The 23921-nt window shown below is 42.3% G+C and overlaps 2 protein-coding genes across 2 annotated transcripts in view; one reads left to right on the top strand and one right to left on the bottom strand.

The window, feature by feature from the left end:
* Positions 1-5860, top strand: part of plxnc1 (plexin C1) — a 37558-nt gene extending 31698 nt beyond the window's left edge. Inside the window, exons 27-31 of the mRNA XM_071898462.2 lie at positions 358-521; positions 1724-1871; positions 3256-3396; positions 3483-3557; positions 5148-5860. Coding sequence (XP_071754563.2) covers positions 358-521; positions 1724-1871; positions 3256-3396; positions 3483-3557; positions 5148-5252 — 633 coding nt within the window. The 3' untranslated portion in view covers positions 5253-5860. The remainder of the gene's footprint in view (positions 1-357; positions 522-1723; positions 1872-3255; positions 3397-3482; positions 3558-5147) is intronic.
* A 10-nt stretch (positions 5861-5870) lies between these two features.
* cep83 (centrosomal protein 83) lies at positions 5871-22455 on the bottom strand. Its single transcript, XM_071898468.2, has 16 exons — positions 22379-22455; positions 20729-20935; positions 19808-19958; positions 18493-18585; positions 17655-17786; positions 16606-16857; positions 16090-16221; positions 15252-15366; positions 14159-14303; positions 13267-13416; positions 12560-12635; positions 12294-12451; positions 10637-10766; positions 9158-9261; positions 8456-8645; positions 5871-6675 (listed from the first exon to the last, which is right to left on the bottom strand). Exons 2-16 carry the CDS (start codon positions 20926-20928, stop codon positions 6556-6558), a joined length of 2148 nt encoding a protein of 715 aa, XP_071754569.2. The 5' UTR covers positions 20929-20935; positions 22379-22455; the 3' UTR covers positions 5871-6555.
* Positions 22456-23921: the final 1466 nt, after the last annotated feature.

Here is a 23921-nt window from a genome sequence, read left to right as displayed (position 1 = left end):
CTGACTTTTTTCTTAGAATTCCGACTTAAAACTCAGAATTCCGACTTAAAACTTAGAATTCTGACGTTTTTCTCAAAATTCTGACTTTTTTCTCAGAATTCCGACTTAAAACTCAGAATTCCGACTTAAAACTCAGAATTCCGATTTTAAACTCAGAACTCTGTCTCTCTCTCTCTCTCTCTTCCTCTCTCTTTCTCTCCCTCTTTCTTCCTCTCTCTCCCTCTCCCTCTCTCCCTCTCTCCCTCTCTCCCTCTCTCCCTCTCTCCCTCTCTCCCTCTCTCCCTCTCTCTCTCTCTCTCTCTCTCTCTCTCTCTCTCTCTCTCTCTCTCTCTCTCTCTCTCTCTCTCTCTCTCTCAGGTGGCGGTCCACTCCTTCGTGGAACACCTGTTCAGGTCGATCTGGGGAACGCCAAACTGCAGAGCGCCGCACGCTGTCAAATATTTCTTCGACTTCCTGGACGCTCAGGCAGACAACATGAAGATCAGCGACCCGGATGTCCTGCACATCTGGAAGACCAACAGGTACAAGTTCAGGACACAGAATGAGCCACCAGAGGCCAGGCTTTACAGTGAATTTACTCATTAAATAATAATTAAATGTAATTCATCCACAGAGCAGTATACTTCTTGGACAGGAGCTAAAAAAAGTGGTTTCTTGTAAACAAAGGACACCAAAACTGTTACACAAGATACACTGCCTACATGTTATCTTACCTGGTCAGAATGCCTTTTGGTTATGAGCTCCTCTTCTTGCTCTTCAAAACAAACGCACCCAGACCGACACCGGGGAGGCAGAAAGCGACAGTTTATGGGAAATCTACGGACTTGAGTCACATAACTTGGACTTCAGTCAGACTCGAGTCACAATTTGAATTACTTGAGACTTGACTTGATGCATGAAGAGAAGACTTGAGACTTGACTTGACTTGGGTTCTGGTGACTTGGGACTTGACTCTGACTTGTACTTTGATGACTTGAAAAGGTTTCTAAAGTCTTGACTTGAGATCTTGTGTTTGTGTAAATGACTTAGATTGAAAGTGATGAGATTTGTTCCAGCGGACGACTGAATTTAAATTCTGTTTTCTGAATTTGTATGGAATGATTGAATTTATTGAAGTTGAAACTGATTCTAGAAATCAAACTCATGATGCTCTTACCAAGTTTTTATCCTATTAAAACCATATTGCATTGAAAAGTCCTAGATATTTAGTTTTCTTTAAGATATTAAATTGATACTGGACTCTTGATTTGTTCTGACTTGACTTGCTGTTCTACATTTAGACTTGGGACTTGACTTGAGACTTGTGCCTCAAGGCTTGAGACTGACTTGGGACTCGAGAAAACTTGACTTGGTCACACGTCTGCCAAGTATACAGAGATATCGCTATTGATATCTTGATGTTTAGGAATGCTACACACAGCATATTTAACATCTGTGCTCATTAAAATATATGGCGACACTAATATGAAGTGCTGTTGACTGTTGAGTCAGATAAAATCACGCCCAAATCAACCAGAACATCATACTGTTATCATCTAGAGTAGATTTCTCAGTAGACAAGTGAAGAGGAGGTTGTTTTCTTCCAAGAACGACAACTCCCATGACCTTAAGCACACTGAAACGCAAGTGTGAAAACCACAGCTGCTGCTCTGCCTGATGTGTCTTTGCTCCTCCCTCCTCCCTCCTCCCTCCTCCCTCCTCCCTCCTCCCTCCTCCCTCCCAGTTTGCCCCTGCGCTTCTGGGTCAACATCCTGAAGAATCCCCAGTTTGTGTTCGACATGGAGAAGACGCCGCATCTGGACGGCTGCCTGTCTGTCATCGCTCAGGCCTTCATGGACTCCTTCTCCCTCACTGACATCCAGATGGGGAAGGTAAAGTATCAGAAAAATGATAAATTTTATTTACTGGAAGAAGAGCGGGAAGTCCACTTTTCCTTTCTTTGTTGAGACAGATGTAAAAAAAGAGTAGCGGTGGTCATGTACTGGGACAGAGGGACATTTGCAGATTAAGTGACGTTCCCTCATTCATTTGAACGACAGCACGCGTAGACATTTTGCAGAGGATTGTGGGAAGGTGAGCGGACAGAATTTGTGAGCGTAGAGGCGGGGAGGAGGCGGAGTTGAAGCTTTGATGCACTCACTGTGGAGATAATCCTCATCCAGCAGTAGAGGTGGAAAGAGTATAGAAATATTTGAGTACTCGCTTATTCCTCTTCAGGGTCATGGGGGGAGGAGCCTATTCCCAGCATGCTTTGGGCAGACAAAAGTCCTTCTACAACACCTAAATGTTACTGAAACTGCCAGTGAGAGCAGCACAAGTCTTGCCCAGTAAAACAGTAGCTCGTTTAAAAAGATAATGGAAGTTATTTATGTTCCAAAAACTTCCCCAACTTCCCCATCTTGGTCCTTGCAAATAACGTACCTTGACTTGATGGATTATATTTTGACCAGAGTTCCTTCTTTTATGATAAATATGGAACATGCACACCACAGGCACTACAAACAGCAGCAGAGGTGAATTTTGTGTGCGTGAATCTTAGTTTACCCAGAGTTCGCTAACCTGCGCTCCGAAAAGTGGTTCTATAGCTCCACCCACTGAGCTTTAACTCAACCAATGATGTAATTTCTGCCTCCAGAGCAGCTAGGCCTCCAAGAAAAGTTTGTATTGACCTTATTCACATGGCGGCCATTTTGAACACTCAGGGTGGGATGCTATAAATGAAACGCATGTGCAGTCCAGCTCTGTCCTGCTGTTGTGAACGCAGATGCATCATATAAACATTTATCATTACACAATTCCCCACTGAAAAACATTCCACACTGAAACGAATGGATCTCAACAATCCGGTGGGATATAGGTTCACATCTTAATATATTTCGCCCACTATCATTGGCTACCAGTCTAGCCTAGGCAGCTAGCTAGTAGCTTACTAGCTAGTAAGCTAGCTAACTAACTTACCTGCTAACTTAAAGCAGTTGTTGTGGTTGGTCTTCCTGAGATTGCTGCTAATTTAATAATTGTTAGGTCTACCGTCAGTCCTCACTTATGTGTTGAAGTAATGCTTGTATATACACCAATCTTCTGGGTATAGTTTCCCCATCTTGAGTGTTCAAAATGGCCGCTGTGTGAATAAGGACAAAAGCTAAAAGTCCAATGTAACTAGGAGCAAAACAACATTTGTGTCCAGACAGTGAGGAACAGAAGCGGTCCGGGCCTCATACAGTCACACCTGATGTTTCTCTACCTGTGTTGCAGCACGCTCCGACCAACAAGCTCCTGTACGCCAAAGACATTCCTACGTTCAAGCAGGAGGTGAAAGCGTACTACAGGCAGGTCCGGGATCAGCCAACGATCAGCGGCCTGGAGTTCAGGGACTTCCTGCTGGAGGAGTCCAAGGTAACGCCCGCTTCGGCACAAATTCAAAATACTGGCGGCTCTGGGAAAACCAGATATGAATGAGTTATATGTTGTTTTGATTTCAGAAACATGAAAATGAATTCAACGAGTCCGCAGCCCTCAGAGAGCTCTACAAATACATCCAGCGATACTTCAGTGAGGTCAGAACTTCTCTCCTGCGCTCCCTCATTCATTCATTCATTCACTTCACACTCTGTCACATCACCTTCATGGCTTTCCACTGTCATTGCACAGCCGCGTCTCTCGTGTGTTTATGTGTCTTTGGTTTCGTTCACCTCGAAGGCCTTCATGCTGACTTTTGAGTTGCTGCTCATATCTGGTATTTTCGGATGAGGTTTCATATCTATTCGAGGATCAGACCCGTATCTGACACCAATATGAACTGACAGAGATGTTGAAAATACACGCAGAGTAAAAACAAACATTGTCTCATCTGGTTTTGTATATCTGCTGCTTGTTTCCAACACATTTCAGTTTGTAGTTTTGACTGAATTGAAGCGTCTCCTTAAATACTCACTATTTCTCTTTCTGTCCGTCGCTGTGTCTTCTTGTCCTCCATGGCAACACTGCTCAACCAAGCTGACTAAATTATGACAATTGTTGATTGATTTACCTATTGTCATGGCAACGCTATGTGGACCAGTGGGAACTGAAATAATGCGACTCCATGACACTTCTTGATGTTCACACCGATTAGAAAACATCAGATCTGAGTCTCATGCGAGGAGAAAAAAAAATAAAAAAATCATAATAATTGGGAAACTTCCAGCTGCAGTGGGAACAGCGCAGCAGACTGGGGCCGGGACGTTTTTATTTAAGGAGCAGTTTAACCACATTTTTAGGCTGACATTTAAATCGCTGACTTGAATGCATCGTATATATCATAGAAAATAATATCAGACTGTTGTCAGTTTTATGAAAACAGGGTCTGCAGTGCATGAACTAATGCTTTTATAGAAGTAGAATTGATTTTCGTTGATACTGGTGGTCATTTGTCTTATGATGATCACAGACTTGTCATAGTTTACCCACTATTTTACTCCATCGCTGGTGTCAGATGTCAGCCGGCAGCCGACAGCGAACAAACAAACCAGCAGCAACACCTCGTCTAGAGGAAATGAGATTTAACAGCTTCTGCTTTGCCTCTTGTTTTGATTCTAAGGCGATTTCCTGTTCTTGTGGGTTGGGTGGCATGGGTTTTTTTTTTTTTTCTTGCCCCCGACTCGCCCTCAAAAATGTTCATCTCATCATCTCCAGTCAATTCATCTGCCAGTGGAGTGAGAAAATTCCACTTGTTTTCAATGCAAATCAAGTCGTTTCAAAATATTTTCTTGAATCAAGTGTCGTTTTCTTGGGGGAAAGAAGTGGAATTATCTCACCGAACAAAATTTTTCACTTGTTTTCAGGAAAGGAAACGTTGTACGACTCAATGCTAGACTAAATGACTTGTTAAAATGGACAGTGTACTCCTATTTTTACATAAGTGAGTTTTATTTTTAGGCTTCACAGCGCATGCTTTTGATACAAGCAGACTGATCCGTCTTATTCCAAGATACTGACACTTGTTTCTCCTGAAACTCCTGAAACAAGTGAAGATGCTTTGGAAACCAGAGCAATTCTTTCACCCTGTTGGCAGAATCTTTCACTTCTCTTATAAGATTTTAAGACTGAATGTGACCAAGACGGATATTTTTCTTGCAGTGAATGTGTGTGCTCTGTCTTTCCTGCAGATCAAACAGAAGCTGGATCAGAACGGCGCCCCCGCTGAGCTGAAGGAGGAACTGCAGCACGTTAAAAACCTGTTTGACGGACTGAAGAGCTGCACCTGGGACTGAGCCGCTCCTCCTCTCCCTCATCATGAACTCCCTGGAGCTGATCCCAGGCCTGCTGCCAAACACCGCCTCACTACTGAATGACAATATGACAGAAGAGCTTTAATCCCTGCAGGACAGACAGGACAGGAGGAGGCTGGACTGATATATCAGGCCGATACTGGCCTTTAAGTGAAAAACAGATACTGACCTGTCAGTGTCGTCGCCTGCTAATATGATGGAGGTGAAGAAATTATTTTGCTCAACAGCTTCAGGAGCGTCAGTCTGCAAAACCTTCGATGAAACCTGCCTCACTTTGCTTTAAACAGCTGCTAACCCTAAAAGACATTCATCAGTCTGGGTTTCAGTGGAGAGTTTTAGTGTCCCATGATGCTCTAAATGTTTCAGAGGCTTTTCCACCCTGATGAGAAGAAAATTCAAGGGAAAAAAAGACAATTTTTGCCATGGAAATTGTCAAATTTAAAAGGTCTTGAATAGCAAAAAATATCGTCTTCATTCCAGAGATATCGGTACCAGCCTTCAGAAACACACATCTGTCGAGTTAACAGACAACAAAACTGCACAAAACACACAAGTTCACTGCTGTAAATAAAAATGACCACTGACCAGTCTTGTGTCTGAAATTGATTTTAGTGTGATGATGCATTTGCACGCTGAATAATGGCTCCTCAGTTCACTTCAATAGAAAAAAAGGAAGTTCGGTTCATGTTGCCACAGTATACTTACCATGATGATCACAGCTCATGATCACACACACACACACACACACACACACACACACACAGACACACACACACACAGTCAAAACCTCAGATACCCTAGAAAAAGTTCATTTTTAGATCATTGTTTCAGTTCAGTTCAAGTAAACAGTCTGAAGCGTCTTGGATGTTTTCCTCCTTTGGCTCCGGAGCGACTCGGGACCCAACGCTCCTCGAGACTCGTGTCCCGACTGTAAACATCTGACACAAACATCTGAACGCAGACGTAAAAACCCTGAGGAAGTCGGCGGTTGGCCTTCGCCATCGGTTTGTGACAAAAGGCGCCGACGGTCGAGGCGTTTAGGATTTTTCCCAGTGGAGGGAAATGTAAACGCTGACAAAAACAACTGTCACCTCTCTCGTTTTATGTAAATAACGCCAATAAATAACGTTTTGTCTTTTACAAAAACACTGTCGATGCCTTTGATCTGACTGAAACAGGACGCCATCATGTGATTTCAATGAAAGTCTGAAGGGAAATAGTGCAGAAGCTCCGGCTCCCTGTGTGATTTTTTTTTTGGGGGGAGAGGGGTGGGGGGGTTTGGGTGTCAGAGTTCGGGATGGGGGTGCACCAGAGACCCCAGCTCTTCCAGCTGCTGCTGCTGGGCGTTCTCCAGGTCCTGCAGCCTGCGGCGCAGCAGAGACAGCTCCCTCTGATGCTGCTCCTCCTGACACACACACACACACACACCAGGAAATATCTACTTTAACATTCAAGTGTATTAACATGATATCTGCAGGTTTCAGAAAGCCAAGATTAAGAGGAAAGTCATGAGGAGCATCAGCAACAGTCTGGACGTCCTGACGGAATGTTCTGTGTTCCTCATTCTCTTAAAGCCATTCTGATCTAAAGGCTTCTGCTTAAATGCTTGAAATGAGTTTCTTAGACAAATATAAATAGTGAAGTTGATCCTATGTATGAATTTCTTTCCAAAGCCTTTGCCTTTCCATCAAGGCAAAGAATCTAAAATTTAAGATAGTTTTGATTTGTTTAACACTTTTTTGGTCGCTGCATAATTCCATTTGTGTTATTTCATAGTTTTGAGTCTTTACTGTTATTCTAAAATGTGATAAAGAGTAAAGGAAAATGTGGCGTGTCCAAACAACACACACAACAAGACATGCAACAGCCAAATTGTGTATGCTTCCAAAGGCCAAAACTAATAGCATGAAATGTTCAGTATATATATATAGAGAAATGAAAAGCTGGAATTGTCTTCCAGATGTGCAATAAAAAAGGTTTTAAATTTAAACTTGAGCATTATTTGATGTCGAGATATTGTGGGGAATTTGTGGTTGAAATATGGGTATAGTACAATGAAACATTGTAAGTAAATTATCATTATTGTTATTATTTTGTCTTCTGTTATTTTAAAACATTTTTTCTTCTTTCTTTTGTATTTTATTATTATTACCTGTTGTAATTGGATGTGACATTTATGTGTGGAGCCCAGGAAGAATAGCGGCTGTTTGTGCTAATGGGGATCCTATCCAATAAACCAATAAACCAATAAACCAATAGGAGAGCGGCACTCCAAAAATCCAGAAAATCATCAGAGCGGACGGTGCTCTGACGGCTTCTGAGGCTTTATCCCCAAACATGTTAGTCTGATGAAGCCACAATAAAAAAAACAATGGTAAACTGTCGCCGTTTTCTGGATTCTCCCATGATCCTCCTGGCTTTCCTCAGTTTGTACTGACAGCAGAGCAGCGAGCCAAGAGGAAGCAGCTGCTGTACATTTCAAGGGAAAATTAAGACTTTTTAAGACCTTTTTAGTGCTACTTGGAATTAAATTTGAAAACTAAGATAAAGAAACAGCGGCTTCTCTGACCTGCAGGGTAACACCGCCCACTGCTGGGTGACTTCTTAATGAAAATCTCCCCCGTACATAATGTACAACTCTTTACATTCATGCACTTTGTACTCACTTCGTGGTATTAAACCCTTGTAAGTGTGTTATACATTTAGAGAGATGATGTAGATTAAAGCTGCACTAGGCAACTTCACATGTCGGCGGCTCTAAACGGCAGCGAGAGGAAATCGTTTGAACTTTGAGGACTTCATTACCCAGAAATCCTGTAAATGTCGTTTTCTGAGTGTCTGGTGGGGGTGGAGGAGGAGGTGAAACTCACTCGCTGCTTTGGATTTTACAAAAAAATGCAAAATTTGAGATTTGAATTTGGGTGAATTTGTGGGATCTCAATTAGTTGTGATGGGACGTTCTTCTCTGCTGCAGCCACACTTTGTGATTTAGAGTAATAAGAGGCGGATTTTACATTAAAATCTTGCCTAGTGCAGCTTTAAATACCTGCACAGCATTATTGTGAACCTACAACACTTCCCAAACATTAATACACAGTCTGATGCACCAGAATGAGGAAACTGTAAAGTGTCACCCAACTAACTTCAGTGACAGTCTCATGTATTTCCTTATCAAAGGTACTTACCAGTACGCTGGATACGGGCCCCTCAGAGCCGGGGATGAGGAAGGGGGCGGGCGAGGAGGTCAGGAGGGCGGGGCCAGCGGCAGAGGGAACCTGGCCGCCCAATAGGAGGCGTCGGAACTCGCTGTGTCGTCGCTGCAGCTCCTTCAGCCGCCGGCCGAGCTGCGCCTGCTCCTCCGAGTACGACGGGCGTCTGGAGGAGACGTGACATTTGATATTTGACCGGTGTACTCTCTGACTGTGAGCCAATCAAATCAAAGCAAAACAACAGCTCTGTATGAAACAGGCTCCTGATTGGCTGCCTGTTACGCTGCTCTACACAAAGCGTTTAAACTTCTGTTCTTCTGCTGTCTGGAGGGTTAAGCAGCCTAACACTGTTGAAGCTTTACATTATTCCCATGAGGCGACTAAAGCAGGTGTGAGGTCATTAAAAAGAAAAAACAATGACAAACACGACAAAGATCTATTTTCTAAGTGAGTGAGCAAGTTTTAAATTAAACCTCTAAATCTGCTCAATCTCAGTAATGAAAGTTTCACCTGATTCTATAGAGAAACCAGCATATTTCTACAAAAAATATCTTATTATTAGTATTATGTCTTAATTATTTTGTCTTAATTATTCTGGCCTAGTGCAGCGGCTGGCAGGTGAGACAGGTGAGACAGGTGAGACAGGTGAGACACTCAGGTGATAGAGGGTTGTTTTACTTCTTGGCGGCGCTCGCCTCCAGCTCCAGCTCCGCTATCTTGGCCTCCAGCAGCTGGATCTTATCCTGCAGCCTCTTCTCCTTGTTCTCCGTCAGAGTTTTCCTCTGCACACACACACACACACACACACACACACACACACACACACACGCATGTTATCTGCAGTAGTGCTGAAACGATTAGTCGATTAAAGTTTATTTATATAGCACCATTCATACACAGACTGTAGCTCAAAGTGCTTTACATAAAATAGGTTGATTAAATAATAAAAGGGTTAAAACCATTACATAAAGTTACATAAAAAATTACATTAAATTTCAAAAACATATATGATAGATATAATAGTTTAGTGGTCGACAGAAAATTAACTTTGCTTTGTTTCACTTTTCTTTGTTTCATCTCATTATTAAATGAATCCTTTGTGTTTTCTGTCTGCTGGGCAGACTGAGGAAGAAACCTGAAGAATCACTTTGGACTCTGGGATCTTGTGATGAACATTTGTCATCATTTTTGACATTTTATAGACTAAAAGATTAATCGAAAAAAATATCAATAGATTAATCGATAATGAAAATAATTGTTAGTTGCAGCTCTAATCTGCAGGTTCCAGAAAGTAGGTGAAGGGAGATGAAGTGAAGGAAATGGAGATGAAGGGAAATGAAGGGAGGTGAAGTGAAGGGAATGGAGGTGAAGGGAGGTGAAGGGAAGGGAGATGAAGGGAAATGAAGGGAGGTGAAGGGAAGGGAGATGAAGGGAAATGAAGGGAGGTGAAGGGAGGTGAAGTGAAGGGAATGGAGGTGAAGGGAAATGAAGGGAGGTGAAGGGAAGGGAGATGAAGGGAAATGAAGGGAGGTGAAGGGAGGTGAAGTGAAGGGAAGGGAGATGAAGGGAGGTGAAGGGAGATGAAGGGAAATGAAGGGAGGTGAAGTGAAGGGAAGGGAGATGAAGGGAGGTGAAGGGAGATGAAGGGAAATGAAGGGAGGTGAAGTGAAGGGAAGGGAGATGAAGGGAAATGAAGAGAGGTGAAGGGAGGTGAAGTGAAGGGAGATGAAGGGAAATGAAGGGAGGTGAAGTGAAGGGAATGGAGGTGAAGGGAAATGAAGGGAGGTGAAGTGAAGGGAAGGGAGATGAAGGGAAATGAAGGGAGGTGAAGGGAAGGGAGATGAAGGAGGTGAAGGGAGGTATAGGGAGATGAAGGGAGGTAAAAGGAGATGAAGGGAAGTGAAGGGAGGTGAAGGGAGATGAAGGGAGGTAAAAGGAGATGAAGGGAAGTGAAGGGAGGTAAAAGGAGGTGAAGGGAGATGAAGGGAGGTAAAAGGAGGTGAAGGGAGGTAAAAGGAGGTGAAGGGAGGTGTAGGGAGATGAAGGGAGGTAAAAGGAGGTGAAGGGAGATGAAGGGAGGTATAGGGAGATGAAGGGAGGTAAAAGGAGGTGAAGGGAGATGAAGGGAGGTAAAAGGAGGTGAAGGGAGCTCTGTACCTTCTTCTGGGCCAGCGCTGCCCTCTGCAGCTTCTCCTTGGCCTGGCTGTATTTCTGCTGCAGCTCGGCGTCTCGCTCCTGCAGCTGGTGCTTCTCCTCCAACCACTCCACCCGCCGCTCCTCCACCTGCCTGAGGGGGGAGGAGAGACGGAGAGGGGGGGAGGAGAGAGGGAGGAGGGAGGGAGGAGAGAGGGAGGAGAGGGAGGGAGGGAAGGAGGAGGGAGGGAAAGAGGCATTTCAGATGACAGAGAAGGAGAAACCTGCTAAAGAGAATTCAAGCTTCAAGTGCTTTCCAGTGGACAGGATTGCTGACTGAGCAGAATTCTGTTTATTTCTGACACATTAATCTTTCTAGCGATGGCTTTGGCTCGCTAAAATGTAAACAACAATTTAAAAATGTCATTACAGTAGTAGGAAGTTTGTTTCTCTTTTTCTGACAAAGTCAACCAAGGAGCCGCTTCACCCCCAGCACCACAACAAAGAAGATGTTTTGGAGTGTGTGTGTGTTGTTTTTTTACGTCTAGAATGAGAAAAAAAAGACACCAGGAAATGAACTGTTAAGGCTCATGAAGTCCAGCTGTGTTCAGTAAAGCGGATCGGACGCAGATTGAACTACTAACTCTGTTCTGGATTCATCTAAAAAACCTGTTATTACATGGTGAATAAATAAGACTTCTAATAACTGGATTTAAGACATTTAATACTTGTAAGTAAGGCCTAAAATGTAGATAATTTAAGACTTTTTCAGACTTTTCAATGCCCTGCTCTCACTCTCACTCTCCCTTTTTTTTAAAATGTTTTATTTAGTCCCAATAGTTAACAGTACAAACAAAGAAGTCAAAGACAAAAACAAACACATACAAGACAGATACAAAAACAAAAATGCCATGAACAATGGCTTGTGAGTATGACTTGTAAATATGGGGATTGGGAATTTGTTCTGAGGGGTTTTAAAGGATAAGGCCGGTGTTTTTTAATGCATTTCTTACCGTCAACAAATCCTATGAAAATAACAAAATCAGCAATGAATTTGTTTCGCTAACAAGTCTCGTCCATGCAGCCGGTGCCCAGTGCAGCCTCATGTCCCAGCAGCCATAGAACTCCACTGTATTAAAAACTATTAAAACCCGTCACAGAGCCATGCTGCTGCTCTGCAGCACATTTCATCATCACGATGCACCGGGCCGGACGACTTTTTACTCAAACGACTTAATAAGCCGACCGTAAACACGCTTTCCATCTCAGGAAAGTAGTTCCGTAGCACAGAAAATAGTCCCCGGTGTAATGAAGAATTTGTTCCCATTTGAATTTGATTTGGTAATAACTACAACAGCCTGACTTTTCATGGTGACAGTTAGAGATTTTTAAAATGTAAACTATGTCTTTGTGAGCTGTATTTAAAGGTTTTTATCTTACAATTGGAGCCAATGACTTCCGGGCTGAAGACTAAAAACGGTACGTGGGAAGTGGGAAAGTAACGGGAGTAGAGCAAACACATTGTTGATTTTGTTATTTTCATAGGATTTGTTGACGATAAGAAATGCATTAAAAAACACCGGCCGTATCCTTTAAAGATTTGGGTGATGAGTTTATCTTCAGATGATGAGAAGCAGGCTCCAGTGGACATGCTGTGTGTGTTACGTGTGTTTCTTCTCACCTCTCGGCCTCGTGCTGGCTCCTCTCCGCCTGGCCTCGGGTCGTCCTCAGCTCCTCTCTCACTCTGTCCAGAGTGTCTCTCAGCCGCTGGTTCGTCTCCAGCAGCTCGCCTTCAGAGTGAGACAGCGTCCCCAGCTGGACGCCCAGATCCTGGTTCTGCTGCGGGGGCCAAAGACACAAAAATCACATTTAGTTCAGGCAAACGGCCTGACCGCTGCAGGGCAAGTCGAGTCTCGACAGAAAACTCCGGTTCAGGTGTTGCGGTACCTGCTTCAGGTCGGCCAGCTCTGCTTTCTGTCTGTCCAGCTCCTCCAGCTGCGAGCCTTGCTGCTGCAGTTTGATCCTAACACACACAAAATGAAACAGATAAATAAATGAAGACACTTATGAATAGACAAATAGATATGCCACCATACAGAAATCCTCCCCCTTCATTCTCTTCTTGGCTTTCACAAACTTTATAGATTCCTGCACAGATTTCTCCAAGTTGATACCATCTTGCTGTCTTTATCATTTCTGCTTTATCGGTAATAAAAGTGCAAAAAATTCCTACCAAACTCAGCAAGTCTAACTTGAGATGATTGATTTGGAAGAGCAGACCACCAGATGTTAGCACAGAGATGTGAAGAATTTGACTAGTCCTCTTTTATATGTTTTCCTTATATTTTACTTTTTTTATTATGTTTTCTGATCCTTCTTTGTGTTTTATTTATCGTTTTACTGCTGTATTTTGTACTTGTTTTGTGAAGCACTTTGTAAGACTGTTAAGAAAGCTATACAGAAAAATAAAAAGTTTATTATTATTATTATTATTATAGTTTGGCCAGTAAGTCCGAAGCCGAGGCGGTAATGTGCCTCTGTCTGGTTTATCAATAACTTTAAATTACTGAGCTGATAGATGTTCTCTGTCTCCGCTGAGTTTCATCATCATATTAACATGGTCTGAATCAACATGAAGCTGAAGTGCGGCGGACCTCAGGCTCTGCAGCTCCCTGCGGACTGACTCCTCCCCCTGCTGGGCGCTGCGGAGACGCTCCTCCCACTCCTCCTGGTGGGCGTGGCCAGCGGCGTCCTGCAGCGCCCTCTGCTGCTCCAGCTCCGCCAGCCGGGTCTCCAGATCCAACCTGACCACGGAGAAACCAAACGGACAGTAAGCAAAGGTTTCAAAGTCAAGTACAGAGGAAAGGACAGGACAGAAGAGGAGACAAAGGTTTAGTTGCAGATTAAAAGTTATTAAAAAACAGAAAGAGAAGATGTAAATTATTAATTTGTGTAGATGACATACAACAAACCATAGGGGCTTATGGCTCATCAAGACATCTCACAAAACAAACAGCCAAAAAAAGTTAAAAAAAAAGAAGGAAAGACACCAAATTGGATGACAGAATCTAAAGTGACAACAAAGCGCAGCATGGTGGAAAACAGTAGAACTTTAATTTTCTTCTTCTTCCATTGCAATTGAGTATTTTTATTATTATCACTTATTTTCTACCTATTAAGACACTTATATTTTCTCTTCTATGGGAAAATATAAGTGTCTTTATAGGTAGTCTTAATATGATCGGGACGGTGATGAGGATTTATGAACGTGAATTTTCTGCTTCACACTGCAATGGTTTTTTCATTTACTCATTTAAAAGAATAAAATAAAATAAAATTCAATGAATGTGAACTGAATTAAAATAAAAAACAAATGGGAAACAAAAATAATGTACATTTGAAACCGACTCATCTCCTCCTGTGCCTTGCTCAAGAGCGTTTCTCAGCCTTTTCCAGGGATTCAAACCTCTTTTCTGATCTCTAGTCTACTGCCGCCTAAAAACCATATGACTGATATGAAACAAAGAGGATTGTGGGTATTCTCACTTCTCCTCGTGCAGCGCTGCGGTCTTGCGGAGCTCGTCCTCGCGGGCCGCCTGCACCTTCCTCACCAGCTCCCGCTCCTTCTCCGCCAGAACCTCCTTCTGCCGCTCCAGAGTCGCCTTCAGCACCTCCAGGTCCGTCTGCAGGCCTGACACACACACACACACACACACACACACGCACACACACACACACACACGTTATCATCATCATCTGGGGTGTGGGAGGGAAATGGGCTGATCAACGATACAAAAACCGACAGAAATTATTAATCTTTGGAGACAAATAATAAAATGATGCTGGAAGTTTTTCTCCGAGACAAACTACGATTGTGAAGGTCTGGACTATCAATCAATCAATCAATCAATCAATCAATCAATCAATCAAACTTTATGTACATAACACCTTTCGTGCAAAAGATTGCAATACAAAGTACTAACAAGATAAGAAGATCAATAAAGAGATAACACAATAATGAAAATCAGAACAATATATTAATAGTAATAACAACAATAATAATCTAACATATGAATAGTAAAAAAAACATAAAACTAGACTAGATGAACAGAGGCATGAAGTGTATTTTTCAGAGAGAGAACAGAATATCTTTAAGACTTTAGACCTTTTTGATGCTGCCTGGAATTTAATTTAAGACAAATTTAAAAACCAAAAAAAGAAACAAAGCTGACAACAGCAGCCTGTTTGTGACTGAACAGCTGATGAAAGCTGTGAAACTAGAAATGGGCAGAATAAGAAAAAAGAAAACAAGGAAATAAATAGTTAATGGACATGAAGTGCAGCTGTGTTCAGGATGCAGATTGAACTGATTCATCTGAGAAACCTGACATGAAATGGTGAAGAAATAAGACCTTTAACAGCCATATTTAAGATGTTTAAATACTTCTTAAGACCTTAAGTTTAGATCATTTATTTTCAGAGTTTTTGGAGGAAGAGAGAGAGACAGAAACAGAGAGAGATCCAGAGAGAAACAGACTTAACAGACAGATTTAACCACTGCACAAAAACAGAAAGGCAAAATGTGATCATCTCATAGTGTGTGTGTGTGTGTGTGTGTGTGTGTGTGTGCGCTCCACACCTTCAACCTGCCCCTGCAGTGTGTCTCTCTCTCTCTCCACCTCTCCTCTACACCTGGCAGACTCCAGCTTGACGTTGGCCACCTCCCTCTTGTGCGAGTGCTTCATGCTTTCAACCTGAGAGCCGGCCGGCAGGGAGGTGAAGATCACAGTTCATGATATCTGACTATTATTTTCACTGTCGATGAACCTATCGATCATTTTTTCAATTAATCAAGTAATCATTTAGTCTATAAAATGTCAGAAATAATGACAAATGCCCGTCACATTTCCCAGAGCTCAAAGTGACTCCAAAAAACCAAACCAGCCACAAAAAAGATGAAATAGAGAAAAGCAGCAAATCTTAGTATTTGTGAAGCTGTAACAAAATGATAAATGACTAAAATTACATCACATTATGTTATTTAGCAGACGCTTTTGTCCAAAGCAACTTACAATAAGTACATTTTGTCAACAATAGTCAAACCGACCATATATCACAGTCTCCAAAGTATTAATCTTATAATGATATAAAACAGAGAAAAACAGCAAATCTTAACCAGCAAATGTTTGGTATTTTTACTTGATAAATGACTAAAATGATTGATTATCAAAATTATAATTGATAAATGTTCTGTCAATCAACTAATTGATTAATCAACTAATTGTTTCAGCACTATATCTGTTACCCACAGTGCCTCTCTGTGCTGTGAGCACACTTAACCTGTTTACATCCAGCTGTCCAGCTCGTCACACAGAAATGATCGTATGGAAGCCCAGTGAGAGCTAAGTAACGACTAGTGAAACAATATCATGGCCGGTGTAAAGGTCTTGGAGGTCGGAGGTCAGAGGTCAGCGTACCTGGCAGGTGAGGGCGTTGACCTCTCTCTCAGCTCGGTGCAGCCGTCCGGTCAGCTGGCCGTTCTGATCGTGGCTGAGCCGCAGCTCGCTCTCCAGACGCTCCAGCTGGAGACGCAGCGACTGACGCTCCGCCTGGGAGCCAATCACATTCATCAACCACCAAAGTAACTGTCACATTTACTAGGAAGAAACATAAAGCTCAGCTAATTCCAGATCCTGTCCCTTTCTTATTTACAGCACTATCACATAAAGGAAGATGGAAATCTTTAATGATCGCTGCAGGGAAACTGGGTCATTGCAGCAGTAAATAACAAAAGGATACGGGATAGAAAAATAGAATAAAAACAGAAAAATACACTTATAATCGATTCATTTTCTGGACTAATCGATTAATCGCCTAATCGTTTCAGCACTACTGTGAAGGCACATACAGGTAAAACTGAAGCGACCGAGGATCTTCCCTGTCTGATCTGTAGTACAGTCCCGACTCCAGTAAGATCCAACATGGCGTCTCACCTCCAGCGACTTGGCGGCGGCCTGGGACTCGGCCAGCTGGCGGACCTGGACGCGCTGGACGCTCTCGGCCTGCTGGCCCGAGTCGTCCCGCTGGGCGCGCAGCTCGGCCACCTCGCCCTCCAGGCCCTTCAGCCGCAGGTGCAGCTGGGCCTTCTCCCTCAGCAGAGCCTCCACCCGCTTCCCGTCCCGCGCCGGGTCCGAGCCGCGGTACTGAGCCGCCAGGTCCTCCTTGTCCCGCTCCAGACGACACACCTGACCGCAGGGAGCCAAGGGAATCAGACGCATTATGGATAAAACGATCATACTGATTTTTTTTCATGATGTTTTAATCATGATTACTACGTCGCTTTGTTGAATACTCTATTCTGATTGGCCAGTGAAAACATTCAGAAGTTGGTTATTTGTTGACAGTCCTGATGGATAGTTTTTTGGCGGAAGCTTGTAAAGTACTTATAAAATCATTTTAAATTTATATTTTGTGGAAAATTATGGACTATCTGCTTCTCTTAGGATACGATTCAATACGTGATCTGAAGTTCAGCATCAATCCAACCAGGATACGATGTGATCAATAAAAGTTCAGTGACAACAAAGTCTGACTGTGCAGAATTCTGTTTATTTCTGAGACTCAAATCTTTCCAGCGATGCCATTGGCTGCTAGAATGTAAACAACAATTTAAAAATGTCATTACAAAGTGACAATAATATAATTTGGATGGAGAGCTTGTGAAACCGTGATGGTCAAGAGTCTCATTAGTGATTACTACAGCAGAATAACATGGAGCTGATATCACCATTCATGTTCCTGACAGCAGAATAACATGGAGCTGATATCACCATTCATGTTCCTGACAGCAGAATAACATGGAGCTGATATCACCATTCATGTTCCTGACAGCAGAATAACATGGAGCTGATATCACCATTCATGTTCTTTGACACTTTTTGTATTGCGATATATTGAATTTTGATATATCGTCCCATCAGTAATATGCAGTGCTGCTAGATCCTGAATCAGCAAACACCTCAACTCTTTCTCACACACACACCTCTGCCTCATAGCGGATCCTCCTCTCCTCCAGGACACGAGTGTTTTCTTCTCTCTGGTGGTCGAACTGGGACTTGAGGAAGGTGAACTCGTACCGCAGCTTGTTGTACTCCGACCGGTACTTCTCCGTCTCCTGGAGAGGAGATCAGCGACGAATCAGAGAGGGAAGAGGGGAGAGTCAGGTGGGGAAAGGTAAATTAGACGCTATTCACTCGCACAGATTCAAACACCCGGTGTTAGATGTTGAGTTCGGTCCTGACAAAAGCACTCGATGCTAATCTCTGGACTGTTGCCGTGGATTTAGCAAGTCACAGCTGCTGCCACCGATTTAGAGAACAGAAGACAAGTAGGAAAGAGAGTATTGAAGGATAATAGCGGCATTTTTTTTTTTAGTTAGTTCCTCTGTTTCTGCACAGTCAGCATAGTTGCATATATCAGTGATTGGAAATAATCCTCAGAGACACTTTACTGTCACATCCATAGCTTTTCATTTAGCAGGACAGCAGTTCATTTCAAGCTAGGTTTGACACCGGAAAGTTGGGATTTTAAAAATGAGTAAATGTTAAAAAATCGAATTACATACAGCAGCATTACAAACTGAATGGAGTAAATGTAAACTAGATATAAAAAAGCAGTAAATGGGCTGTAACTCTAACTGGCACCGTATTATTCTACCGGTTAGTACTTGATGCTTAAATTAAAAATCCCCCCAAAAAAAGGAATTCAAGGCATTCTGTTGTGATGAACAAACATGAAAAGCCTTAATTCCTTTATTCCACATTGGCAGTTGAACAGTTACAATCTGACTGTGATTGAAACATTAGAGAAACTTCTCTGACCTCCTCCAGCTTGTTGAATCTCTCTCTGACCGGAGCCTCCATCTCCTGCTGCACCTGGGCTCTCAGCAGCTCCAACCGCTGAGGGGTCATCACCTGCTCCACACACACACACACACACACACACACACACACACACACACACACACACACACACACACACACAGTGACGCTTTGTATCCAGAAAGCCAGGTAAAGTTTCATTTAGCTGCACAATAACAAAGCGCTGATAAAATACAGTGATATAAAACAAAGAAAGAGATGCTATTACTAATTTGTGCAGGTGAGATGGAAAAACTTTTTACTTTCAACCTGAAAATAAACAAAAAGAAAAACAACAAGGCAACTAGTGAGCAAAATTACAATACTACTTTGCCGAAGATTGAATTCAGTATTGAATTTTAGAAACGTTCCGATACTTTCAAATTTTCTGCAGGGGGCCTAAATGTGCAGATTGGAATAGTTAGAAGAAGAAGAAGAAGAAGAAGAAGAAGAAGAAGAAGAAGAAGAAGAAGAAGAAGAAGAACCAGTTATACTAATGAGGTCACTGATTGACAACCTCATTAGCATCTGTCAGACTTGTCTTCACACAACACATGGGCGATATCAAAATGAACTCCGCATCTTAAAGCATTGACGAGTTCTTCCTTGGGCCAATCAGCAGAAATCTGAACATGCTGAAACCCAGCGGTGTGATGCATCATCATCACACACACACACACACACACACACACACACACACACACAGTGACTCTTTGTATCCAGAAAGCCAGGTAAAGTTTAGTTTAGCTGCACAATGATAAAGCGCTGATAAAATACAGTGATATAAAACAAAGAAAGAGATGCTATTACTAATTTGTGCAGGTGAGATGGAAAAACTTTTTACTTTCAACCTGAAAATAAACAAAAAGAAAAACAACAAGGCAACTAGTGAGCAAAATTACAATACTACTTTGCCGAAGATTGAATTCAGTATTGAATTTTAGAAACGTTCCGATACTTTCAAATTTTCTGCGGGGGGCCTAAATGTGCAGATTGGAATAGTTAGAAGAAGAAGAAGAAGAAGAAGAACAAATTATACTAATGAGGTCACTGATTGACAACCTCATTAGCATCTGTCAGACTTGTCTTCACATAACACATGGGCGATATCAAAATGAACTCCGCATCTTAAAGCATTGACGAGTTCTTCCTTGGGCCAATCAGCAGAAATCTGAACATGCTGAAACCCGGTTAGCGGGTGATGCATCATCATCATCACACACACACACACACACACACACACACACACACACACACACACACACACACACCCCACCTGCAGCCGCAGCTCCTCCAGCTCCCGGGTCTTGTCCAGCAGCTCTCCCCGCAGCTCGGCCAGCAGCAGCTGCAGCTTCTCCTGCTGCGCCTGCCGGTCGCTCAGCAGCCGCTTCAGCTCCGCCTGCGCCCGCGTGAACTCCTGCTGCAGCCTGCACACGGACACACGGGTACAAGTACATACCAAAACATAAATACAGACCAAAACCTTACGGGACACTGTGAAGAACACTGCACTGTGAAAAACACACCTGACTGCACCTTAGATATTTTTGAAGGCTGAAATATTTCTTGAATTGAAGCTGCCAACAGAAAATATTTTGTGGCAATAGTCAATATCTTTGCATTTTACCATTTTCATGCCAGAAAATTACAAGCTTTCAGTGTTTAAATAGAAGAATAGAGTCGGCACACAGCGAAATATAACGTTCTAATTACTTGGGAGCTTTTGGGGATATTTTGAGGTGTATTATTGAGTGTCATTTTTCTATTTATACTTCTATTTATTGAGGTTTTCTTCCATCCTGCACCTGCACACCAGCCCGTTTTCTGGATGTGCGTGTTCTATTTTTCTTCCAAGTATTCAGTGTTTCCCACAGAATTATATTCTTGTCGGGTTGGAAAAGCCTCTGAAACAGTATTTAGACCTCTATTGTGGAATATGTAATCAATCAAGGTGCATCATATATTCATCATATCAGAGGTGGACGACACTGACTGGCCGATAATCAGTTTTTCTGCCTGATAAATCAGTCTAACCCTGATATTCAGCCACAATGTCCTCCTCTCCTCACTTTCTCATATCTACACACTCATGTAAATTTATACCTTTTGTTTCAGTGTGATGAAGTGAGGGAAAAGTTGAGAAAGGGGAGAGTCAGAGGAGGAGAAACACAGATTCAGGTGTACAAAGAGCCGTTACCTGGTGTGTTCCCCCTTCAGAGTCTCGTAGTTGCTCTTGTGGTTTTCACACCTCATCCTCTCGTCGATCAGCATCTTCTGCAGCTCCGTCTCCGACCCCCCCGGCCCGCTGGACCCCCCCAGCATGGCCGCGGGCCTCGCCGCCCCGGGCTCCGGGTTCGAGAAGAGCGGGGCCGACCGGCCAAGGGCGGACAGGTTCATCTCACCCCTACAGGACAGAGGCAAAGAAGGGAGAGGGGGACAAAAGTGAACGCTGGGTAAACTGAGCCAAGGACTTGTTGTGTAGGAGACACAAAAAAGTTGTTGTCAGTCCTCAAATGAAACGATGGAGTGACAAAGAAAGCCTGGATCTCTCTGAGGTGTGGTGTGGTTCTCTCAAAAAGAAAAATCAGCTCAGTCTCTGTTGTCAGCGTTACCATGGCGGCTCTGAGAGAGTCCCCCAGCTACTTGTGAAAATTACAACCGCTTAGCCGTCAAGACAAGGCCCTGAATCAACCTCAAGTGATTAGTTAGCTGCTCTGCTCGGCCGGTCTGTTGTGGAAACAGCAGAGTCTGGGGAGGACAGAGACACGCTGGGCTTGATTGCAAACACACAGCACTCCACATCAAGCATCTTGTCTGTCTCTGAGGACGCTTTCAGACTGAGGTTGAACAGGCAGAATTAAAAAATATATAATAATTAACTTCCAAAATGACATTTTCACAGCATGAATTCTGTCATTGGCTTATTCAAGACCCCATAAACACATAGGGGCTGTCTAAAATACACAAAGAAAGACTCAAAACAAGACCAGATAATTTGGAAGAATGTTTACTAAATTGCATTAAAAAAAAAGTCTATTTTAATCCAAAGCTGAGGCACAACTATGACTAAAGGCTATTGAATGAGAGCTACAATGGGTTTGCAATATGCCACATTTATATATAGGACGGCCAACAATTTAATAGACTCAAACTTAAAACGTTTTCTCATTTGGTGGATCGTGGGAAGGAAATTAACGATGAATTAAACGAGTTTTCTCGCTACTAGCTGAGGTTAACTGGCAGTAAGACAGGCTGCTTTCCCACACAGAGAAACATAAACAGAGGAAACACACAGATTAGACAGCGTGTCATCAGTTAGCTCTCCAGTTAATAATTGCTTCCCCTCAGCTGGGAGCCGATCATAATTAACGTGTAATCACCGTTTCCTAGCTAACTAACACTTCAAAACACACCAACAGGTTTGTGTTGTTTTCAAATGTGGCGCTCTCTGTCCCGCCGAGCCAGCTGGCTAACCTAGCTACATGTGCGTCCATTATCGGACACGTCCCTGTCTGACGTGCATGTTTACTTTTTCCAGTAAAGTCAGACCCACAGACCGCAAACGAACAGTTACTCCACAGTATTCAAACAGGTTTTCCCGATGCAAATGCCAATTGTCACGGTACACACGTATTTCGGAGCACAAAGCCAGTTTGACCGCTGCTTAGCTAAACTGGACAGAAGCATCCAAGTAACGTTAAGCTAACGTTAGTAGCAACTTAGCAAGCAAAGACTCAGTTGGCTGCGTACGTTCAGTTCGTAGCAGCAGATATGAAACCGATAAAGTAACGATAAACTAAACAAATATCTACTTTACTAACTCGACTTGCTGCTGAGTGTCTCTCACCTCCTGCTGGACTTGGACTCCCTCTTCCCTTTACTTCCTAGCTGTTTTGGCTAGCTAACAAACACTAGCTAGCTAATCTGCAAACTACAAAACTACAGAACTGAGGCATCAAGGGAATTTTTTTTTTCCTGGAAGAAAAAAGCCAACGACACCAGCGCCTCCTGCGTTTAAACAACAACATGACCGTCCAATTAATGAATCTGTCCGGTTTCTTATTAAAATATAAAGACACATTTATCTAGAAATATTTTCTCCGTGTCCCTGTCTGTCACACAAGTATCTCTCTCTCTCTCTCTCTCTCTCACACACACACACAAGCGTCCATAAAACCCAGTTATTTTGATAGACTATCATTTCATTCATTAAAAAAAAAAAAAAAAGATGTAAATAGATTAAACTAGATAAATACTGACATTTTCATACCAGCTCCACTATTTCTTGCTGTATACATATTCATATTGTATATTCTATAACACTGTTTCTACATACTTATATTTATATAAACCTATTTATATATACAGCACATATTTCAGGCTATTTCTAACATCTGTAAGTAATAACTGTGACAAAATCCATGTTAGTAATCCATTTATTTCCCTATATCTTAGTCTTCTTGATAAGTCGAAAAGATAAATATATATATAAAGCAGCAATAAAAGAATATAAAAATATGTATATACTCTTTGAGTACTCACAGTAGGCTGATTAACAATCACACTAAGATCGTATCCAGTCGAAATCATCAGCCAGTTAATGAACCAACCTTCTGGTATAGAAAAGTGACATGGAGTTACTCTCATTATCAAACTGTGTGCATGAAAAATCATTTATTTCATGAAGGGAAACACTGTTATGTGGCTGAGAACACAAGCATGAAGTGACAAACTGTAGGATAATAATCAGAAAGGAGCTGAATGAAAGAAGTTGAATGCTGAGTTCATGTTTCTTGTGCTTCTTTCGTGTCTGGCGGCAGATATTTTCATCCACTCCCGCAGTGTTTTTGGTATTTCGTCCCATGTATTTGCAGACATTTGAACATCTTTCTAATCTCTGGAGGAAAGGTCGGACAGTCGGCGGTATGTCTGATGTCTCTGGACAGTAGTGTGGAAAAATCTTAAGGCAGCCAAGATATTTTTATATAAATTTTGTCTTAGATGTTTATTTATGTTTTCTGCATTAGTGTCTCGGCGGACTGCTCTTTGTAGTGATTTTTTTGATATTTAGAAACGTTTAATTTCATTATTTTTAAAGCATCTTCGCTTTACAGATTTTTTTTTTTACATGTGCCTAAGACTTTTTATGAGAAGCCCCGCCCACTGCCACGCCCCCCTTTGGCCAATCAGCGTGAAAAGTTAATCAGTTCTTCAGTTATTCTCACTTAATTACTTAGTATAAACCTTGGTGAGGTTTTGACATAAGCTCATCTTGGGCTTTTTACCTCACCTGCACATGTAAAATTTGTTTTATCATTATTATTATTATTATTATTATTATTATTATTATTATTATTATTATTATTATTATTATTAATAATAATTATTAT

Source organism: Centroberyx gerrardi, chromosome 24 (genome assembly GCF_048128805.1).
Source record: "Centroberyx gerrardi isolate f3 chromosome 24, fCenGer3.hap1.cur.20231027, whole genome shotgun sequence".
Classification (NCBI taxonomy): domain Eukaryota; kingdom Metazoa; phylum Chordata; class Actinopteri; order Beryciformes; family Berycidae; genus Centroberyx; species Centroberyx gerrardi.
Note: the sequence above shows the minus strand (reverse complement) of the source record. Positions and strands in the feature narration are given on the sequence as shown.

Excerpts from the sequence above, each read along its gene's own strand:
- cep83 (XM_071898468.2), bottom strand. The coding sequence starts at position 20,928 with ATGAACCTGTCCGCCCTTGGCCGGTCGGCCCCGCTCTTCTCGAACCCG. Across the intron at positions 17,787-18,492 it reads GATTCAACAAGCTGGAGGAG|GAGACGGAGAAGTACCGGTC; the intron begins GTCAGAGAAGTT and ends TCTCCTCTCCAG. Across the intron at positions 15,367-16,089 it reads TCAACGCCCTCACCTGCCAG|GTTGAAAGCATGAAGCACTC; the intron begins GTACGCTGACCT and ends GCCGGCTCTCAG.